General features: G+C 26.3%; 1 protein-coding gene across 1 annotated transcript in view; it reads right to left on the bottom strand.

The window, feature by feature from the left end:
* Positions 1–25,210, bottom strand: part of LOC129975291 (zinc finger protein 62 homolog) — a 62,476-nt gene that overhangs the window by 8,064 nt on the left and 29,202 nt on the right. Inside the window, exons 6-9 of the mRNA XM_056088345.1 lie at positions 21,181–21,452; positions 12,975–13,050; positions 10,102–10,320; positions 6,591–6,737 (exon numbers count right to left, since the gene is read on the bottom strand). Of these exons, the coding sequence (XP_055944320.1) occupies positions 6,591–6,737; positions 10,102–10,320; positions 12,975–13,050; positions 21,181–21,452 (714 nt within the window). The remainder of the gene's footprint in view (positions 1–6,590; positions 6,738–10,101; positions 10,321–12,974; positions 13,051–21,180; positions 21,453–25,210) is intronic.

The following is a 25,210-nucleotide window of genomic DNA, read 5'->3' as shown; positions in this document are numbered from 1 at the left end:
AATTACTGGTCATAAATTTTGATATTCTAAACCCTTCTGAACTATTGCCGATTTTGGAACTATTGAGACATCCATAAGAAGAAAGAAAATTACTATATATTCCTAATTATTATTACACTATCATACAACATTACCGAAAATATAAAAAATGAATTTTATTTAAAATGCAATGAAACGTTTCGTCAAAACTATTGGAAAATGCAATTCTATGATGAAAAAATACTACAGATGAAAGAGTAAATTGGCTAAAAATATGTCAGATAAGGCATTTAAAAAACAAACAATGAACAATTCTAAATAAAATTTCATTTAACGAAAATGAAGAGTTTAAAACACTAGGCTTATCATTCCAAACGAGAAAGACTACAAAAATGTGGAAATATAATACTACCACCTTTATATCACCATACCAGGCCCATTATATATGAAAAATTTAATGATAGGATGGATCTATTGCTTTACATGCTCCAATACAACATGGCTACTTTCAGAAATCTCACATGATGATAATTAAAAATGACACATGTTAATATAAATAGTAATAACTTTAATGACATTATCTGAAGAAATACTGAAATAAAGACTTTTAATTTTTTAACACGTTTAATAAAAATTTCATTAAAAAATTAGTTTGATTCAACTGAAATCCCATACTTAATATTTCACAAATGTATAATTTTCATGTTTTGTTGATTTGGAAAGTGGCGTAAGTCCATTTGAGGTCATCAAAAGTTTAAATTTCTTTTAACTGATACTTTAAAATAAATATTTAAAAAAACATAAAATGAGTGTATTACCATACTCCAATATTTTTCAAACCATTCTATAGCAAACTCTTAAATATTTAAAAATAATATAAAATGGACTTGTACTATTTTCTAAGAACATGACTCATACATCAAATAATAAATAATTTTTCCTATTGCAAATGGCAGTATTGCATGATTCTTAAAATTGGAGAAAATGTTTCATTTGAAAATGATTTAGTTATAATCATAAAAAGATGTTACAGCAACCTTATTATTTATTTGCATTATTAGAAGTATTATTTATATTTTTGCAATGTTCATGGCCTACAGTCTGAAAGTTAAAATTTTAAGTTACTTACGACAATTCAAATTTTTGACAAATAATTGTTTGGAAGAGAATTGAATAAGCTACAGGTATTAAAAAGAAAATTTTCTGCAGAGAACAAATTTAATTTTTTCTTTATGTGTGTGTATTCCAGTAAATTATCAAAAGTTGATTCCACCTCAAGTCTACAGCCTTCCATAGAAGATAAATTGTACGGCTTAAAAAATTTCTAGATAAATCATCACACACACATATATAAAATATTAAAGTAGGACGATCCATAAAATTGGAAACAAATACTGAAGGAAAGGATCCATTTTAAAATAAGTTTTTTATAAACAAATATTTAAGAAATTCTTAAGACATATTCTGACTACAGCTTTCCATAGAATACAAATACTAATTTGACAGTGTTGGTAATAAAATTAAGGATATTATACATGATTCAATGCAATATTTGATTTCCTCGCATATATCTGAAACTAAAAAAAGACAAGTAACTTATATAATTTTTTCTAAAATAAACAATTTATTTTTCCAACAATTTTAATTGAAAAATAATTGCTAAAATTCAAAAATTTCAAATGCAAAATTTGTTACTTGATCATAATTAAGTAATACTAGAGAAGTTCACAGCATATAAGAAATTTCGTTCGTTAAAAAACATGAAAAAACCATGTATGTAATAGAAAATTTTAAAAACACATATTAGGTCAAAAACATATAAATGTTACAAAATCTGTGACATACAAGATACAAATGAATATTTTCAATATTTAGATTCTAAATGGGACAGTGCACTATTTTATGAATAAATATTAATGCACATATATTTGGTCATTTATTCAAAAATATTCAACAAGAAAATTTTTCTAAAAAAATAAAAGAATATTTGCCTTTTTACAATAAAATGAAAACAAACCACAATTTTTTTTGTTATAATTAATATAGTATAAATTTGACATCAGTAATCAAGATTTCTTATGCTTACAAAGTTTAGATTCAAAAAATAATTAATATGAAAGAAATTTCTCTGTAAAATAAATCATAATGAATAATTTTTTTTTAATGAGCATTAAACTTTATGCATAGTTCCATAAAAATTAATATATGAAAGCAATATATCAAAATGCAATAAATAATAAAATGAATGCAAAAGAAATGGTGCAAGAAATTTAGTTAAAACAATACCAAATCATATTAAAAAAGAATCTTCCTCACTTTTATCACAGCTTTAAAAATTAATTCAATAAAAGAGAAAGAAATGAATCTTCTTATTTAAGATAATCAACAGTTAAAATTATGCCATTAGTAAATACTCTTGATTGGAAAACTGAAAGTCAGAAAACATAGTACATTCAAGCAAGTCTCATGCTATGATGAAATTTGCTATTTGTTGAAGGATGATGCACTTGCAAATAAAATAAACTGATGTCTTCTCAAGAATAAATGAAAAGAGTATGACCTATGAAAGATAAGCATGTATTTTAATAAAGGAAATAAGGAATAATATACAATAATGCATGGATTCCAGATATAATATCTGTAATAAGAATGAAAAGCATCTAAATCCCTTTTATTTTACAAAGGTATATTATTGCCAAATGGAAATTTTATGCAAAATTAAGATAAATCAAAGAGATTCAATTTACTAATTAAAATAAATATAAATTTTTGGTATAAACTAACTTTGATTATTATTTGCATTTCATGAATATGCTGAGATGTTATTTGGGCAATTTTAAAAACTTTTTTAAAAATACTACAAAATATTAATTGAAAATCACAGTTTCTTTGTAATGAAAATCCTCACATAAAGCCTTTAAAGAGTCTTTAAAAGTTAATAGTATTACAAAATATTTAAAGGAAAATTGATACATTTCAGCAAAGCTTCTATAAAACTTATGTCATCTTAATATTAGTAGAGGAAATAAATTGAATAAACAGCAACATTTTGCTTTGTAGCACACTATTTCAAAGGAAGTATATTCTTTATACAGCTATGTTTCAAAAGTACAAAAAGGAATGAAAGAAAGAAGAAAATAATCAAACACTTGTTTGACTAAAAGCTTCCAAATTGGAAGAAGAAGTAGATTTAGAATTCTATAAGATTCATTAAAATTGTGTACTAATCACAGCTGAGAAAGAAAACTAAATGAGCAAGACTCATTGTGAATTTGAAGCAAACATCAGTTTTACAAAGTCGGAAGAATTTGTATGTAATATCTATAGAGAAGGTGTGAATTTTGAGTGTCAGGAGTTAATTTTTTGGAAAGAAAAAGTTTTAATTGCTTATTTTATACATAGAATGTGCTGAAATAAAATTAAAAACTAAGTTAATCAAATAATTTAAAAATACATTTTCTAACGTATTTTTAAAAAATATAAAGAAAAATAATTGTGATATTATAAAAAAAGACACAAAACCTTTATCTTTAAATTTTGGACAAGAACGAGAATGAACTTTTAAACCCTGCATAGATTTAAAACTTCTTTTGCACAGACACTTATAAGGATAAACTGCATTGTGGGCAGAAAATAGTTCACTCTGTAATATTTTGTCTTTCGAACTTCTCGAAACAGGATCATTAACTGATGAAAGAGTACCTACATTATGAAGGAAAACAAACAGATTTAAAGTAAAGGATTATTAATATATATTTTTAAAAAATTTACATCAAAAATTCAAAGATTAAAGCTTAGAAAATCTATCTTACAAAAAGTGAAAACGTATTTTTCTTTTTAAAATTTGTCAATTTGAAACAAACAAATGAAACAACAACAAATAATCTAGCCAATATTGATGTCTATTCTTTTTCTGATAAAAATATATAAGTTTCTTGAACAGCGATTTCAACTTATGAGAACAAAAGAAATAAAACCCGATTTCCTAACTCTATTAAAACTGCTTCACATTTGAAACTTATATTAAAGGACTGAAAAATAATAAAATATTTAATATGCAAATGGAAAATTTTTAAATTTTATAAATAAGAGCAAATTTATATGAACATAAAAACATTTATGAACTAATTGAAATAGTAGAGAACGTAAATTTTGGAACATCAGAAAAAGAATAAATTGCAGAATTTTTTATGCTATAATAAGAACATATGAAAGGATAGAGGAGAAATTATCAAAATCAATATATATGAGCACAGCTTATTTAAGAAATGGAAGAAAATAATATACTTTGCAATGTTTGTAGTGATAATATTGCTATAACAGAAGAAATGATTAACAGTTATGTTAAAAAAATAAAATTCCTGAATAGCATGTTCATAACAATCAGTTTATAATAAGTACTAGAACAAAAGTTTATGTTATGATAAATCATATAATTAAGTCCATGTATGCAATCATTAAAAATAGAAGAAACAGGTTTCAAATAAATACTAAATAACTATGCAAAGATTAAGCTATGCTATGATTAAGAAAAGGAAAATGTAAAATTTAACATCAAAGATTGTTTTTAATAGTATAGTTAAAGCAATACTCTGCAAATGCTGAAAACGACTACATTGCCAAAGAAAAGATTATTCACTTTTTTAAAGGTTTGCTTAGAAAATAAAGCAAATAATTTGATAAAATAAAAGAATATTTAACTAGTTAAACAATTATTAATTGCTCATTAAATCAATAAATGAATTAGTGGAATAAGAATATTTAAAAATTATATATTTAAGCAAACAAAAATAGATATTAAAATTTTAAGACATTTTACAAGTACCTATCTTAGAATGTCTCTGATAGTGTAGCAGTATTTCAATGATGTTTTGAAAAAAATTTACTATGGATGATGAATTTTATTTATCTCTTCAATTAACAGTATAATCTGAAGTGCTATGCTTTTAAAGTTTTTATACAGAATTTTAAGTAATGCATGGTCTTCAATATTGATCAACATAAATTAAATTTAATTCAAAAAATTATAAAACAAAGGCAATCAAAGGAAAATTTTTATTAATAAGTGATGATTACTTTTATTAATTAATGAGTAGTCAACTCTTCATAAGTAAAAAAGAAATTAGTTTTTTTTCTTAGCCTTATAAAAATGAATTTATGGCAATATTTGTTGGTTCTTTAAGGCTCATAACCAATTTAGATGAGAATTGCCAACATAGTCAATGCAACTAATAAAGTTGTGTATTTAAGAGGTAAAGTATCACCTGAAACTTTATTTTATTAGAAGATTGTCAACTATATCATTCACAAATAGGAGGCAATGAATCCTTTTTCCAAAAATTTCCTCCCTACTTTCCTAGAATACTTTTTGAAGGTGAAAAATATTTATGTTATACCTAATATAACTTTTATTTCAGAACTATAAATTTTATTTAAAAAAAACTTAAAAATGATATTTGTTATTTTACAAAATATGAATTTGCAAAATTAAAGCTTCTGTATAGGTAATATTTTTTTTTTTAAAAAAGTAATAAGTAATGAAGAGAAAGAAAGATTTTCATTAATTTAGAGGAAATTTTTCATAATTGATTAATAAATAAATTATTACAAATATTAAATAAATATCACGACTGAGCAAATGGCAGACAGTCTGCCAGATAAATTTTTTAACATTAAAATATAAATTCATTGTTTCAAACATTCTGGCAACATGGATAGAAGTTTGAAAAAAAAATAAATCCCAACTTAGATGTCAGTCTTGTTAAATAAGCACACTTAGATATTATAAAGTTTGTTTCGAAACAAATTGTGGTTATTCAAACTGAGATATAATCATAATTAAATTAAAAATAATTTCATTAAATATCAAGCTGTTAAGGAAGTGATGGATGAAGATCATAAAATACATTTGCTTTTTAAGGTGGTCTGACTATGTATGTCACAGATTAGGGATTGACATTAAGTAAAAAATAACAAGCAAGAATTAAAATAGCTCATTAATTTTCTTAAGAGACTTTCCACAATTAAATTACAAATGTTCCATTTACTTTCTTTCAAAAAATATTCAATTCAACCCAACAAAACAAAATTTAGAGCCGTAATATTTAAAATATGAATAAATTTGTCATACAATATAGGGAGAAAAAAAATAAAAAAGACTAAAGGAAAGAAATGTGCGAATCTTGACCAAACACAGAATTAAAAAAAAAGCTCATTAGGAGCCAGTTAAAAAAATGGCATATTTATTTTATGATCTAAATGCTTATGTACAAAAATTAAATAAGTTTGCATGTAGTTATTACACATTTCAAATAATTTCATTTGTTGTTTCCTTATATTTAATTATTTCATCTGTTGCATCACAATATTTAATCAGGAAGTGTAGATCAATTAACAGTAATATGTTTCTAATGATCTAAATTTGAGATCACCTAAACACTAATATAGTTAAAAATGCAATAAGGAATCATCAACATTTTTTTAAGACATAAGATTATGCCGAGTGGCTTTGTGCATTTTTAAAGTTTGCTTCTGGCTGAAGCTTCTGGAACAGACTTCACATTGGAAAGGTTTTTCACCAGTATGAACTCGGACATGGCGCTCTAATTTACTTGGAGTGGCGAAAACCTTTAGACAATATTGGCATGTATAATCTGGCTTCCTGTGATCATCTGCTGCTCCATCAGGAAGGCTGGACTGACACAATTTGAGGCGGGAATGAGGTTGAGTTATTTCCATAATAGAAAAATAAGCAGATACTAAAATAATAATAATAAAAACATGTTAGTACATAAACAGACATCTAGAAGTAAAGGATATTTTTATGAACAACTTTAAAAGCGATACTTTGAAAATTAAGCTGTGAAAATGCAATGGAATTGAATAATTAAACTATAATAATCATCAAAATTATGGTAATATAAACATGTACTCCATTAAATAAAAGTATCTTTTGAATGAGAAGAAAATGAATTTGAATGTACGCATATCTTAAAAAATAAAAAAAGCATAAATTAGTGATTATTAAATTTGAAGAAATTTAACAAAACACAAAATTATTTCATATTTTTATAATTAAAAAATTCTTTATCACTTAACACAGTAAACAAGCATAGTAATAAAAGAGAAATTTTTATTTAATGCTGTGTAAAGAATCAAAATGCACTTTTTGTTTCCGTTAAATACAACAATTTTAAAATCTGAACAACAGCATTAAAATAATCGGAGTGAAATCGCCAGAGTACATTATAAGGTAAAACTGAATTAGATTCTATATTTTTTCTCACTTACAAAAGATCGAAGTTTTCAGTTAAATTTATAATTATATAAAAATAAATAAAAATCGCTTGCTTCAGGGCTGCTGTGAACAGAAATGTGCCATACATAACATACATGGTAACAGGTAACTTATTATATCGTTGTCATGAAATAAAATAAGATCAAATAAAGATAAGGTTTAAAATATTTGACTCTTTTAGTGCCCAATTTAGGATTAATTTGAAGAAATCTTTACAAAATTCAAATGAATTATTGTAATAATTTTGTTTTAAAAGATTCTCTTAATTGTATTCTTAACAAAGGAAAAAAATTCGTTTGGTATTCTTTTTCCTTTATACTAGACATTTAAAATAAGTGTTAAGAAAATCACTCTTAAAAATAATAAATAGAAATATAAAATTAATGGACAAATCATCAATTTTTGGTGTAATTTATTTGTTAGTGGACCTGAATATCATACAAGATATTAAGAAAATTTATAATTCTTAAACAATACATATTGAATTTGCACGTGAATAATAACATAAATTTATGTTATATTGAATTACATTCCTGTTTATACTGATTAATATTTGTCAAAAGCAAAAGTTAATAATCATAAACATTTTGAATACCAGCAATCAATAGTTAGTTGTAGATATCTTCTAATACTAACATAGCAAGAACAGTATTTTTCATATTTCTCAATATAATACACATATAAAGAAATGAAATCTATATAAATTTACATAAAATCCAATTCCTACACTTGGAATTTTTTTGATACATGAATCAAGATTATAAAATGGCATGTAAGAACATATGCCATTGTGATAAAGCAAAAAATTTTTTTAATTGATAATAATAATATTTTTAAAAAAAGCAGGGATTAAAACAATTTTAATAATGGAAACAGTTAATATACATGAAAATTTTGATAAGAATAGAAATTTATTTAGAAAAGGCTGAAATGAACTATGAAAGATCCAATATTGAAATGAACACTTAAATCATAATTAAACTCGAGGCATTTTACAATATGCACAACTGAAATGCAATGATTTTCTCTGCAATAAAAATTTAAAAGCAAAAATAATATGCAGGAAGACATCAAAGATGAACAAAAAGTATGAAATTTATTTTAAACACAACATATTAAATGAACACAATTAATATTAAATATATGTTTCCATAAACTGAACAGTATATGAAAAAAATTATAAGACTGAATTCAGATAATCTGATGGTATTTTAATTCTGCATTGCTACAATCAAATAAAAATACACAGTAAAATAAATGCTTTATCTATATTTTCAGATAATTTATTCCTAGAATTAAAATAAGAAAAATGCTTTGTAGTAACACAACAATTGAACAAAAAGTTTTTATAAAATATAAATATATCATTGCCAAATTACAATTGGTTCCCGTTTGTACTGATTAAACTTGCTACAATGTTTAAATCCACAAAATATGAAATAATATCTGGCATAATCGAAACATTAAAATGATTTTGTTAATCATGTTACTTTTATACATTTTTTTTTATCTCACAATTTCTAACATTAGTGAAGTCATGAGATTTAAGATCTTGTGAATTCTTTTACTTCAGTGAACCCAAGTATATTAATTATCAAGGAGCATTTAATTAGCAAATAATAGAATAATTTTTAGCATTTGGATATAATTTAGAATAAAACATAATAATATGTTTTCTTTAAACAATTCATATAATTTTTGAAAAAAAAAAAAAAAAAAAAAAAGCATCCGATTTAGAATTATTTCATAAATTTATAGTATCATTTATACTGTCTACATTTAAAAAACAAGACTGATCGTTTGATCAATTACCTTAATGCAGATTATCTCAAATCCAAAAACTTTCTTATAGTGTTAAATATAGTTTAACTTATAGTACAGAATCAAGGATCAAAATACATGTACCCTAGGCACGACCCATGGAGAATATATCAAAGATAAAATTGAAATATTTATAAGATTTTTCCAAAACAACATATAATGGGAATAGGAGAAAACAATTTCTTAGGGGTTCCCTATTTTCACAGCTATAACACTAACTTTATTTATAAATGCATGTATAAGACTATAAGAAATTTTTTCTCACAATAAGATTATATCTAAAAAATTGAGATGATATTTAAAGTAAATACTTAGAAAGTTTTATGAATTGTGATAATCTTAAGATAATTAATTTATTGAAAAAAATATTTTAATTGTAACTTAGTTATATCGTACATTTTTTTAATTCATCAAACATGCTAGAAATTTTTATTCAAATTTAGAATTGTTTTAAATTAGAATCATTCTTTTTTAATTTGTCGTTCAAAACAAAAAACTTAGTAAAATTTAGATTAAATAACATTTTAATTTTCAGCATCTTTTTAATTAATCATTCTAATGAATTAAGAATTTTAACAAAACTGAAGAACAACAGCTTTAAACAGAATTTTAAATATTACATAAAATTTTGCCCAATTTTGAAAGTTAATAATAAATTGAAACAAGAGTTAGTATATTAATGTCTCATTTAGAAGCTTAACAAGGCTATTTGAAAATATACCTCATAATTCTGAACAATAATCTAATGAAGGAAAACCATATCTGAGCAGTTATACCCTTAACTCTAATGTTAATGGATTTGAATAATTTAGAAAGGAGATAATACATTCAAATACAATACACAGAATAAAGAGCTCGAAAAAATAAAAATACAAATTCATCATCACATAATATAAATCAGCTTATCGACACAATATAGAATTTTAAAGTTTTAATGCCAGATATTGTATGCAATATATATATATATATATTAAAGATTTTTTTTTCTTTTTCCATTTTTTAATTATGATTTGTTATAACATGATATTTCAATGATTCATTTCGTTTAAAACATTTGCCACATTGAATGCATTTAAAAGGTTTCTCTCCAGTATGGATTCGGAGATGCTGCACAAGATGGCCTTTTTGATTAAATTCTCGACCACAGTACTGACATTTCTTTACTGCAAATAAACTTTTTCTTTGGATTGATGCTGTCAAAGGGCCAAATATTACATGATGACCTAAATACATAAAACAATTTTAAAACATATGAATATAGTACACAAAATATAGAGGCACAGTGGTTAATACAAAAACTTGGAAAAAAATCAGTAATTAAAGGTATGCATAAAAAGATTAATCTCATTAGCTTCTTTAATCATCATAATATTAGTATATAACACAATGTGAAAATATAAAAGACTACTTAAAAACTATCAAATTTAAAAATAATAATTCAATTTAGAAAGGAACAATATAATCTCATCTCAAAATCCCTGATCATTTCTAATAAGAAATCTTAAACATTTCTTTATTTCTAACTCGAAAAGTAATGCATTTTCCTAGAACTGAGTGGCATCTGTTATTAAAGTAATTCAGATGAGACTAATTCAGCTTACTAATATTGGTCAGATCAGCTATTTAACCCTTTCTAGGGCCATGGGAAGTACGCTTCCCACCAAATTTATTAATCTTTGCATGAAATTATGTAGGTTGGCATAAGTTCTGACAAATATTTTTAGGAAGACAGAAACTTAGATGCTTCAGTTTTTTATCTCAAACAAAATGACGTCTTGATTTGTTACTTAATTATTAATTAACCAAATTAATTAATTAATCAAATTAAATTTATCTAATAAGCTAAATGAATCCCTTTTCTAATTCTAATTTCAAGCCTAAAAATATTTTAACATAATATGACTAGAAAAAAAAAATAGCCCTTTACAGGGTTAATTTGTTGAAAAACTGAATTTTACAGACATTAAATGTTCTCTCAGCTACTAATCATTGTTGTCAAATAGGACAAAACACTTTATCCCCATGCAACACCTGTTAACACATGCACCAATTGTTTGAGTTTTGAGTTTATTAGATTTATTTATTAGAATTATTATTATTTATCTAATGTATCATTAATTGCCACAGGGAACTAAAATTTTAAATTGCATACGCCAACTCAAAATTTTGAGCAATTTTGTTAAAAAAAGATTTTAGTAAATTACTGTATTTGATAGCAACTTTTTCATAATAAGAATATCCTAATAAATTATCATAGGAAGATTTAATAAGAATATTAGTCAACCAAGTCTACAGCTTCTTTTAAAAGATATATTATACATTTTATTTATCTGAAAATTTCTAGATAAATGAACGTAAGTTTTTTTTTATGGTATAATGTTAAAGTAAATTGATTTATAAAATCAGCAATGAAATGTGATTTTATTTTAAATTCACAATTCCTTTTCAAATTGCCAAAGATATAACACTTGATTGAGCTTATTACTTCAGTTATTTAATTGTCATCATATATTTTTGCAATTATAAAAGACGCTGAACTTAAAAGTTTGATTTTTTAAAACAAATGAACTATTTACCTTAAAATACATTTTTATTTAAAAAGTAATGTTTTCAATTCGAAATTTCACATATGAAACTTATCAAGCATTACTTTGAAACGTAATGATCAAATAATAAGTTCATAATAGATGAGAGATTAAAAAAAAAAAGAAAAAGAGAGAGAGAGAGAGAGAGAAATGCATTTCTATAACAACAAATTTTAAAAATACTTAGAGTGGAAAGCATATAAAAGCTATAGAATCAATTTCAAACATAAAGCAAATACTTTAAAAATTCATTTTTCATTAATATTTTATGTCATTAAGCTTATTTCAAAACAAGTAATCATATAAGAATCTTCCCAAGACACTTTAGTGACCAGATGTCCCAGTAATCTAATTTAGTTATTCATGTAAACACATGTATTCTTTGGATACTGGAAAATATTAAAAAAAAAAATTACTGTAAAAAAATAAAAAGTCAGATTTCTTTTTTTATTATAATCAATGTTTTATACCAATTATAAAAAACAGATTTATTATGACAAAATTTTGATTAAAATGATAATAAATATAGAAATAAATTTCTCTTTAAAATATCACAAGTTTTTTCTGAAAAAAAAAAAAAACCCTATTAAATGATAATTAGAAAAAATATATATAATAGCTATGGATAAATTATGTTACATTAAAAAGTAAAAACCAAAATAAGTAAATAAGAACAGTATTAAATTTTATGCATGGTACCATAAAACTTTATACGTGAAAGCAACATAGCAAAACTAGAAAATAATAAAATGATAGCAAAAGTAATTACACACACATACAAAACCCCATTACATTTATTCAAAATATTTTGTAGTAAGTCATGTAAGATTTAAGTAGATGGCCAGAAATGACTTCGAATACTATATTTCAGTGACCAATTGTCTGCAAACAGTTGGATCACATTTGAAAGATTTTTCTCTAGAGTGACTTCGAAGATGCCGCTAAAATGGACCTTTATGATTAATTTTATGGCCACAATATTGCAATCTTAAGCTGAAACTGAAATCATCAAACATTATAAGCAGATGAATACTAAGTGAAGAAAACACACTATCAACCAATAAGTAATTGGACACTTGTGATGAAAGAGATAAACACAATTTATTCATATTCAATAGTTGGTAGAGCCTCCACCTGAGGCAATTACAGCCTTAATCCCCGGGGCATAATTTCCACAAGTGTTTGAACGATGGACAGTAATGTTTTCTTCCACTCGGCTATGAGAAGACATGCAAGTTCTTTCACAGATTTTGGACGATTGCCGTACGTCTTAATTCGACGATCCAACTTACCCCAGAGGTTGTCTGTAGGATTCAAGTCTGGACTCTGGGCAAACCAATTCAGTCCGTTCTCTCCATTGTCATCATACTAATGCATGATGGACTTTGAAACGTGACAAGTGGCGCTGTTATCCTGGAAATAACAATGATTCAACCCAGTAAAATTACCACAGCGTAGGAAGCACATTGCTGTCTAGAATAATAGAGTATACGTCGGTGTTCTAATTAACGTGAATTGGGATCAAGGATCCGAGTCCATATCACGTGAAACATCACTAGACCATAATTCCACCACCACCACCAAACTTTATAAGCCAAATCCAGTCTCTGCCATCTGACAGGTAAAAGATTGAACCTTGATTCATCACTCCAGAGAACCTATTTCCACTCATCTACGGTCCAATTTCGACGTGCCTTGCACCACTTCAATCGAGCAGCGCGGTTGGATTTTGTAATCAAAGGTTTATGGGCGGCAGTACGACCATAGGAACCAAGCAAATGTGCTTCCTTGAGGATGGTATTTATCGAAACAGCAGTCTCGAATGCTTGTTGGAACTCCTGGAGAATGAGTGCCTTCGGTTTTTCCGAATTTCTTTAGGTTGTATTCGTCGGGCCCTATCTCTTAGTTTCGTGGGTCTGCCAGGTCGAAGCACATTCGTACAATCACCACTCACTTTACACTTCTTATTCAAAAAACCACTGTCGCTTTTGGAATGTTTAATTCAATACATATGCCCCTTAAGGATCGGCCATTTCTATGATGTCCTACAATTAGCCTTTTTGGAAGTCAGGCAGCTCTGAATTTTGTGGCATCTTGCATGCGACTAATGCCAATGATGTTTCCTATACGATATTTACGTACAGAATGCATGACGAAGATCAGAATCGCAGATATCCTCATTTGCATGGGTGTAAAAATACTTACTTATAGACAATGCAGTTTTAATACAGCTGGACATGGCAGAAAATGGCAAAATAGAAAAAAGCTAAAAAAGGCATAGTTACGAAAATTCATGTCCAATGTATCCATTTTAATCACCAATATAACTATTGAATATTTTACATAATTATATTAGTATATCACAAAAGATAAAAAAAAATATTACAAATCATTCGAACTTCTTCAAATTCAGCAATTATGTCATCTTATTCTAAATATAAAAAATTGTTCAATCTTTTAATGTCAAAAAGTCCATGATATTTCTTTATCACTTAACTAGAAAAGAAAAACATTTTTGGAGAAATGAGCAATATTTTTTACTAAAATAATTATTTTAAGAACCATTTGGCTTACTAATTTCATCAGATCAAGTATTTAATTTGTTGACATATTGATTTTAACATAACCTGTTTGTTTAATTTCAATGCAATGAAATATTTATTTATGCATCCCAAATATTACCATCTGAATGATTCAATTGGCTTCAAATTAAAGTTTGCATTAAAAACTTCTTGTATGATATTGCTTAGAGTAACTGTTCCACATGCAACTTGTTTTTGTTTTAATTAATATCTTAAAATCTTTTGATAGAATATATATCAAGTAATTATTAACTTTGTAATAGTAAGCATTAGTACAGAACGATTCTTACTACTGGAGCGCAACTTTTACTTGAATTTCATCAAGCTGCAATCATAGAGTAATGTTAATAAAACAAGTGTTCTGATCTGAAATTTTTGCATGCATTTTTTTCTTTTTTACTAATGTTGTATCCAGCTTCAACCTTGTTCCTTCAACCAGGGCCGGCCATCTGGGGAGTGCGGCTGATGTAATGCATTGGGGCCCCACGACTCAGGGGATCCCAACATGTTGAGCTAAAATAATGTTCTGAATAATAATAGCGACATGGAAAGAAGAGAAGAAGAAATTTTACTGAAATAATTGACAGGTTTGGAAATATATGAAGTTTACAGATATACTACATTCTAGTGTTTTAACTTTCTCCTTATGATAAAAATGTAATTTACATTTCGTATCTATTATAAGAAATAACAATAATTAATGGCTTTAATATAAAATAGATGAACTATTTTATATTAAATATTAAAAAAGAATATAGAAGACAAATTAAGTATTAAACTTTATGTATGGCACCAAATGTATGGCAGTACTAAGACACCAAAGCAAAACAAATAAAATAAATGCGAAAGAAACTATGCATAAAACGAAACAAAACATATATTTAGGGAAAAGAATAATATCAAAGAGTTCGTTAAAAAAAATCATATTCACGTTCACTGTAGCTTTAAAAAATAATTTAATCCCAAGACAAAGCATCTTCTTATTTAAAATAATCATCATTTATAATGACTAATAACAATTATGCCATAAGTTTTTCTTCAATTGAATACTTTTGATTATTTATTACTTGTAGAATTAAAGGTCAGTGGAATGCAATAAAATTAAATTTACTTAATCTTATGATGAAATTTGTCATGTGATGAAAAATTACCACTTGTAAGATAAATTGATGCTTTGTCAAAAACAAATGAAAAGAATGTAAAACAGTAAAAGATATATATTTTAACAAACAGAATTAAGAAATAATATTCACAGCAGAGAGGTATTTTTTTTTATTACTCTGCCAGATTATTGAAAAATGAAATAAGCAGGATTTTGATAAATAAGAGAGCATAATTTTCGAATTATAATTAAAATAACAAATATTAAGAATAAACTACAATACCTGATCTCTTATGTTAATATTTATGCTTCAAACATATGAAAAAAATACCATTTTGACAAATACTATCTCACAAGCATTAAAAAATTATATGTTAATTAAAAAATTGCCTTTTTAAATCATAAAAACTTTTATTTAAAACCTAACAAATCTTTGTTATTAAAATATGAATGACTTTTTTAGTAATAGAACTTTCAAAATCATGGAAATGAAACAAAATTTAATAGTAATTCAAAATATTTGTGGGGAGAAAAAACAAAAACAAAAAACGATGAATCTGAGCAATGCTTTAATGCAATTTAATTTAATACATAGTAATATTTTTCTTCATGGCCCATTGTTTTAAAGAAATTATACTCTTCATATTACTTTGTTTCAAAATAACAAAAAGGAAAAGAAGAGGAAGAAAAACAGTAAAACACTTACTGTTTTAAAGAAATTATACCCTTTATATTAATTTGTTTCAAAATAACAAAAAGGAAAAGATGAAGAAAAACAGTATTTAGAATTCTTTAAGAGTGCTAAGACTCAAAATAACTAGGTATTAGTCACAGGAAACTAGTTGAGGAAAAACATATGACCAATACCAGAGTCAGATTTGCTTTATAGGAAGGGAAAAGTTATAACTAACAATTGTGCATATAAAATATGTTAAAATAAAATTATAAGCAATCTTGGCTAACTAATTTAAAATATATTGTTATCAGAGGAGAGGGGAAAAATCAGCCTGGAGGGTGTATGTTGAAACTCCAACAGCCTAAGTAAAGGATACTTGATTCTTTTTAAACACAGAGAAGCAGCATACTGTTGAAGAGTACACACAGACAACATTTGTAGTAAATAGCAACACATAAACAACAAATTACTATTAAACAACCCTAACAGTACAAAGCAATAAAAGAGAACATGCTAGAGATAAATGCCTATGCTCCTTTGCTTTTATAGTTCCTTTGAAATAGCATTGGATGTTCAAGAATATATGCTGGAGCTGGAGTCCCAATTAAGAATTCCATCAAGATTTTTGAATATTTAAAATATTTAATTTTTGTCATAAAAATTATCACAGTCAGCATAATTGATTCAGTATAAATCTCTGTTCTTTATTATGAAACTAACTATACAGGGAAGCAACATTACAGGTTTGTAACATTATTAAATTTGTAATCGAGAGCAAATTAAAGAAAAAGTAATTAATTCTACAGTTTAAATGTTATTTGTGAAATTATTAAAGAAGATGCATTACCTTTATTTTCAATAAATGGACAATAACGATGATGGATTTTAAAATTACTTAGGGCTTTAAATTTTACTTCACATAAACACTTATATTGAGTAATTGCATCTATGTCAGAAAATCCTTGCTTCTGTAAAGTTTTGTCATCCGAATTTTTCAAAATAGGATCAGAAACTGATGACAGAATACCTTAATTATAAAGAAAAACGAATAGGTCTAAAACAACATATTATTTTTAATAGATATGAAAAGAATTCAAAGATTAAAACGTACAGAAAATCTATCATAGAGAAAATAGCATTTTTTGTAATTTATCCACACAATATAAGCAAACAAACAATACACACACACACACACACACACACACACACACACACACACACACACACACAATAAAGAGCACGACTAATACATCATATTCTTTTTCACAGAAACATAAATAAGTTTTCTAAATTCACAGCTGATTTTTACTTATGAGATCTAAAAGAAATAAACCCTGCTCGTTTCTTAGATCTAACACCACTGTGTTACAGTTGAACTTTGCTTAAAAGGACAGACAGACAATAGAAATTAAATACACAGATGGATAAAGTTGTCATAAATAAGAGTTTTATGAATGACAAGTTGAAGTAAAGAACATGCTGAAATCTGAATCAATAATAATAATAAAAAAAAATGCTGTGTAAAAATGCCATAGTAACATACAACAGAATTATCAGTATCAATGATAGATAATGAAAAAAACAAACAAAAAAAACTCACGAATAATGTGGCACAACAATTAATTCACAATAAAAATTGGAATAAAGTATTATACTATAAATGAACAAATATAACATGATATATTTTTAAATGAGGAATTAAAGTAAAATATAAAACTTGAAACAAGAGGCTATTTTTAATAATATTCTTACAATAATACATTTAAAATGCTAAAAACAAATGTAATATGCCAAAGAAAATAAATTCCTCAATTTCTTTTTTTTTTAAAAATTTGTTTTAAAAATTATAAGATAAAGATAATTTGATAAAATAAAGGAATATTTAATTAGATAATATCCTCAACTAATAGCATATTCTTATGTGTCATGCCTTTATTGCTGCTAAATGCAATTCTAAGAAATATGATTAATTTTTGTTATAACCTTGCACCCCCACAGTCTTTGTACACGAATTAATTTTAATACTACTCTAATAAGACAAAAAAAAAAGTTCAATTATCATTAAAGTTACTGGAGAATACAGTATTAATGTTTTGGTATTGACAACTCTAGGAAACTCAGTATTCGATTTTCAAATATAAATTGATCATCTTCTAAACAATATGAAATAAATCTAACTTCATCATATCAAAATGATTATAAAAAGAAGACCCATTAATAGTAGAAATAAACAGAAAACCTTCAATAATGCTTTTAGAAACATTCATAAATTTAAGAAAAACTTATTGGAAACATCAATTTTAGGACAAAATCGCTATGATGGTGGTGTAAACAAGATGACATTCATGAGTATATTAAGTTTAATGTATATGAACATCATTTTAAATTATAAAAAATAGCTATACAAAATTTGAAACACCAACAAAATCCTTTGAATACCATTTTTCCAATAAGGATTTCACAGGAGAAAAAATCTTAACCTCATGCATTATAAAATTACTCTCTTTATGCATAATAAGTATTTTATTTTTTACAAATGTGAATACATGCATATGAGGATATTTTTCTTTTTTTAGGACATGAAATTTAAATATATTGAATAAATTTAATAAAATACAAGAATTAAAGAAGCATAAACAAAGATAACATGATACAGAATATAAATTCTATAAACACACATCTGGACTACATTATTTAAAAATACATAACTGCTTCTAGAATGTTTCTTCTTTTGTAACTCCTCTATTACTGAAGAAATTTGTCAGATATTATCTAGAATTATTTACTTTAAATGAAATGATAAATATGTAAACAAATGAAAAAATAAAGGCTTAATGTTTAAAAAGCAATCTTCTCAACAAGTTGAAAGGCAAAAGCAGAATCCTTTACATCTAAGTTACTTTCTGGCAACAAATTTTTGATGTCAGAAACAGTTAAAATTACGAGTTGAAAATCACATTTCAGCCTTTAACTTTTAAGATATTGCAGTTACCGAAAAACTTAAAATACAAAAGTTGTTTGTCTTAATGAGGAGCTAATCTGACTAATCGGATCTATTTTTCTATCTTCAATATTAAGAAAGGTATAGCGAAATAAAAACTTCAGCCTTTATTACACCCATTATTTTCATCCTCTTTCAGTTAGATGGTTTATTTACGAACTCATCTGAGATTTTTACATTTGGAATAACATATTTCAAGGTAATTAAAATCCAAGAAAAATTACTCTAATTAATCTGTTCACATGGGTAAAACACTGTACACATATTATATATATAAACTTTTAAATAACGGGTGATTTTGGGTTTATTGTAATTAGTTTTTGATTTAGTTGGTGGTTAGTTAGTTTGGTTCTAGTAGGTGGTTTTGGGTTGTTTACCAGTCATGGTTAGGGACTATGATTGGCAAAGAACTGAAGAAATTTTCCCAAAGTCTCGTCCTGAGAATCATAGAAATAGGCAGTCTTCCTATGAAAATCTACCAACTATTAAAAAACAGAAACACCCTTCAATTAGAAAACAGTATTTAAAGCAAAATATTTCAATTATAAACTGAACTGATGTACCAAAAACAGATTTTTTACCAAATGCCACAAACACTGAAACTAACTTTATTGTAATGAATTTGAAAATTTTTATTTAACTCCAAAAACAAACATTTAAAAATATTTTACCTCTTTAAAGCAAACTAAGAGTTGTCAAAAATCCATGCACTCTGTGAATATTATTTTATAATATGCATACAATATATAAAAAAACGAAAATATTTTGAATATACATTCTTTTACTCAATATATTTCTATTATTTCATGAGCAGTAGAATGAATGTTTCACTGTACCTTATATACAATACAAACTGAGCAAAAATTGCATACAATAGTTAACTGTCTGTTTGTAAATAAACATATATATTTAGCTGCATATATTTTTCTCTGAGATTAAAGAAAATATAGTTTAATAAAATAATTACAATTTGTAATAGTTTTGTAATCTTGAGATATTTTGTACAGTACAGTAACAACATTTACAACATTGAAAGTAATATAAGTGAATCATAAACCTATTCTCAATAAATAAACAATAAAAATTATAAGAATTACTATCTAGTCAATGAGTTGAATACTCATAAATTGTCATTCGTTCTTTCATTTGAAATTTAAAAAAAATGAAAAAGAATATATATATATCAGACAGTTTTAGATATCAGTTTTGTTACCAAACATTAAAGCATTTCAATACAGCACCCAGTTTAATATAATCTAAATATATATATATATATATAATATGAACATGCTGCATAAACCGAGAAAAATAATACAAAATACCAGATGGTAATACTACTGTTTCGATGCCAGTACTACTGCACACTTAATTGTTTCGATGACATTACAGGAAATTAGATATTATTTAATTTTTTAAAATGAAGTTGTAGCTTTTTTTCTTAACAGATTAATTATTAAAACAAGGTATACAAGTAATCTAGGATATGAAATCAAAAAATTTATATTTTATCTTTAGTTAATGACTTGAGTTTTTCCCCAAACTAATAATAAATCACAGTAGAAACATTTGCATAAAAAAATTGTTTTGCTACACGTTAATAATACTTTTCTCACTTAAAGAAAAAACAATTTTCTGGCTCAGATAGAAATTATAAATGAATATAACAAATAATGCATTTGTTATATTTTGACAATATAACAAAATTTACTTCAACTGAAAGTTTTTATTTAGAATTCAAACAAGTTTTGGAAAGAACTGTGCTGTTTTAAAATTGGACTTTAAATTGATGTATTCATATTTAAAATATGTTTCATAACCTGTTTCAAATGTACATCAAAAATACATAAAGAAATACTAACAATTACTCTAAAATAACTAATAATAGGAAATAACAGGACAAAACTTATTTGAAAAAATATAAACTCTATTAGATTCATTAATTTCTATAAACCAAACAATGAACAAGAATCAAAGTTTATAGTAGTTTTCAATCAAAGTGGTAGTTTTCAATCAAAAATCCAATTTTAAACATTAAACTTAGATATTAGAGAGAACAGAAAATACTTTATAAGCAAATTTTTGGTAGAACACAAATCTTAATTATTATAATCTTTCATTAAAAGATAAAAGTTTAAACTGATGACTTGAAATGGGTTTGAATTCGATGATATTTCAGAGACTGATTACTTGAAAATAGCCGAAAGCAACTATCACATTTGAAAGGTTTTTCTCCAGTGTGAACTCGTATATGACGTTTTAAATTAGTTTTCAGGGCAAATTTTCTACCGCAGAATTCACATGGAAATGAAGCGGGTGCATCATGCATGGCAAGGGCTTCAGCTTTTGCAGATGTATTGGTATTTCTTTTTTTCTGCTCTTTGAATGGAGAAGCTGCATCATGAAATATTACTAAAATTAGAAAGATAGAATGTAATTATCGAAAAACTAAACTATTTTCTATCAGGTATTGGCACAGTAAACAGAAATTCAATATATAAAACGAAACATATTAACACATTTGTCACAAGTCAACAACATCTGTTTGTTTCATTAATGCTGTGAAAGCCATAGTGGATCTAATAAAGTAGGCTGATCTATGAGCTTTTGTTCAGCACTGCAGGATTCACTTTCTGTGTTTTTTACTATATAAAGTGACCAATGAGGCTTTTCTGCACTTTTACTTAAAAATATTATCTGGAAGAAATATAACAATATGTTCATTTAAAGTAAAATTATTCCATTAGTGTTGCGATAAGTATGTGTAATGGCATATATATAAATACATATAAACTTTGTTAAAAAATGTATTAAAATACCAAATATGTTTATATATTCTCACAGAATAAGTTTGAAACCAATAGTAATTTTGTAACCTATTTATATAAAATACTATGCTGATCAATATATTAAGAATAAAAAGAAATAAAATTAAAAACTTTTATTTTATAAATGGATTGCAAGAATTATAATAATTATTGACCTCTTTAATAATGAAGATAATCAGAATCAGCAGAATGGTTCAAAAATAACCATAATTACATCTGATGAATAAGAAAACATTCACTATAGAGTAATATAAAAAAGGAAACTTAAAATAACATTGAAAAATTTGTCATCAATGATCTGAATAAATATGTAAACATGAAAACAATTGCTTAGTTTAGATGGATTAAAGTCAAAGTTTGAAACTATATGATCCACATAATTTTGAATTATTGTTAGATGACATCAACAAGAATGTTAGGAAGATTTATTTAATGTACAATTATAATCCTCTTTTGGTTATATTATATTAACAGATGATTAAAAAATGATTATATTTTACACATATAATCATCTTTTTGCAAAATGGACCAATGATGAGTCACAATATGTGACCTTCCGATCTTGAACCAAGACTGCTTTGAGATTAAAATGGGTCCATTCTTTCTAGAAAGGACACGATCATATATAGAAAGCAATATAAAATAAATTGATTTATTTTCATTAAATTATATGAAATTAACAAATGATTTAAGATAATTAAAAAGATGTTTTCATTTGTAACCCTACATCCATGTACCCTATATTCAGCTGATGTACAATGCAGTTCTTAAGGAAAACATTCTAGTTAATTACTAACTGCTTGCCAAAGGCACCAAAATAGGGTCAATGGAAAAAGAATATAGTTGCAAATATATTATTTTGTAGTTCAAAAGATTTGATCGTGATGCCTGCTGCATCATAATCAGCAGCATGATCCTGCTGTTTCTAAAAATTCCAAAGACTTCTAGGAGCAGAAAATATAAAAATTTTCAAATATACACATATATCAAATAATAATATATTTAAATTAAATATAATCAAATATAAACAATATATTTAAAAACAGAAAAATTTAAAATTAAACATTAAAATTTATCTATTATTAATTCAAATATAAAAATTTTGATGAATATATAAGCAGCTAATTTCCAGATAAATTTATCTCACAAGCCAGAGCCTTCAATTACAAAAAATTCTCAATGCAAAACATCAGCCTAAGAATTTTTAAAGATCAATTATGTCTAAGACAGCATATTTCTCCTCATTTATTTGAGATACTTTTGCATTTGGAAAGAACTTGACGACCTATAACAGCAGTCTGCCTCTCAAAATTTTTCTGATCAATAAACTGATAATGTATTTTTAGGAATGAAGTTTGTCTATAATCATATATAGATTATGATCAATTCCCATATTAACAGCATCAATGCCAGACCTACTAATATATGGACAATACTTCCCTGTAAGGGGGGGGGAGATAAAAATATAAATAGATAATATAAAGGCATAGATGGAAAATGTAGGAATTAAAAACAAAACTTCATTCCTAATAAAATATTATAATAATTTTGGAAAAATTGGAATAATTTTGGAAAATAAAATTTGATCAAATAAAATCTGCTTTCAAAGCTTCATGAGAAACAGCTTGATTTGTAGTTAATAAAAAAACAATAACAAAATACAAAACATAAGAATTTAAATAAAACAGATATATCTGTTCAATGAAAAACCTTTGTTAAAACCAGCACAATCAGTTAAGCTTTGACACAATGAAATGAAAAGCCAATAACAGGAAAGATCCTTAACACTGAAATTTATTACAACTAATAAATGGAATATTTTGAAAAACATTAAAATTTTTATAGCAAAATTACAAGTGCATAATAATCAAAATAAGAATAAAAGATGTCGCTACAATCTTTTAAAAATCATAAAAAAATTAAGACAATAATAAGGTTATAGGACATATACAAATATTAAGAGAAATAATATTGTATCAGTAATCACAGGAAACAGACAAATTCAAAGGTATTCCAAACTTATATAAAGGTTATTCAGAAAATAAAATTCCCATAGATTTTATCAATATATTGTATTTAGTATAAATGCTTGAAAGATTGAAAACATTGATATAATACATGAACAGAACTTCCTGCTCTATTTGTTCTTGCAGTTGCATTGCCTGAAAATACTGATTTTTATTCTCGCAAATTGAAAGGATAGGTTTGAAAATTTTCTGAACATACAGAACACAGTGGTAATCAAAACTCATCATCAAATGAGAGAAATTTATGGGTTAGGTGAAGGTAATTTTTCCGGAGTCATCAATGACAAGTGTTGTTCTTGATTTATAGCCAAGTGCAGCTCTAATAGCATAATGTCATATGAGATAGTATACTGATTATGAAGCTCATCAGCCAATTTCTATGATAAGCTGACACTTATTACATGAAAATGTCATGAAACATATGTTCATAAGATAATCCCATTGGGGAGGGGGACCTCACATACGAGGATGGGAAGCTTTTGGTATGGTGTTGGTTCTTGCCACCTGGATGGGTACAGAAATGCTGTGGGATTGACTTTCCTCTACCGATGAAGAGACACACTTCCTGTAGAAAGGATTAAATTGTGGCCAGTGATGGTCTCAGGACTCAACCTCACTTCTCGCTAATGGTGCAGTGGTCCGATCATTCAGATTAATCTATACGCTTCAGGGCAGGTCAGAGTAGTCAATTTGTGATGTTCAGAAAATTGTATGATAATGGATATTGTGGCTGATTGTTAGGAGCGAGGATAGAACATGGGACCTTGTGGTTCGTAGCCCAGTAACAAGACAACAATACAAAAGCAATTATTCGTGTAGCGTAGCTGTTAACTGGCTTATAAGATTTCACCACAACTCTCCCTCCAGTGAGTTGGAGGTGAGACGAACGGTATGGCTGTTGAGTCTAATGCGCCTGTACCCATTTGAGTAGCACCTAGCGTTATAGTGAGATTGTGTGGGTGAGTGGTTGCTGTTGCTGCGTCAAGTGAGTCTGACGACTTTGTGTTGCTGTGTCAAGTGAGTTTGACGACTTTGGTTTGCTGTGGGTAGATGGCGCCACAATAGCTGTACAAAGGGTGCAGGTTCATCGTCCGAGATCACCAGTGCGGCAAATTGGTATGAGTGGGGATAGAATCTGGGAACTTGTGGTTCGCAGCCCAGTAACATGACCATAATACAAAAGCCATTGCTTGTGTAGCGTAGTTGTTAACTGGCTTATAAGCTTTCACCACAATATCAAAGAAAAACTACACTAGCTTTTTACACATGCAATGCACTTTTACACAAAGAAATACAAAAATTGATCTCAGTATGA

This window comes from Argiope bruennichi, chromosome 7 (genome assembly GCF_947563725.1).
Source record: "Argiope bruennichi chromosome 7, qqArgBrue1.1, whole genome shotgun sequence".
NCBI classification, from domain to species: Eukaryota; Metazoa; Arthropoda; class Arachnida; order Araneae; family Araneidae; genus Argiope; species Argiope bruennichi.
This window is presented reverse-complemented; position numbering and strand designations above follow the sequence as displayed.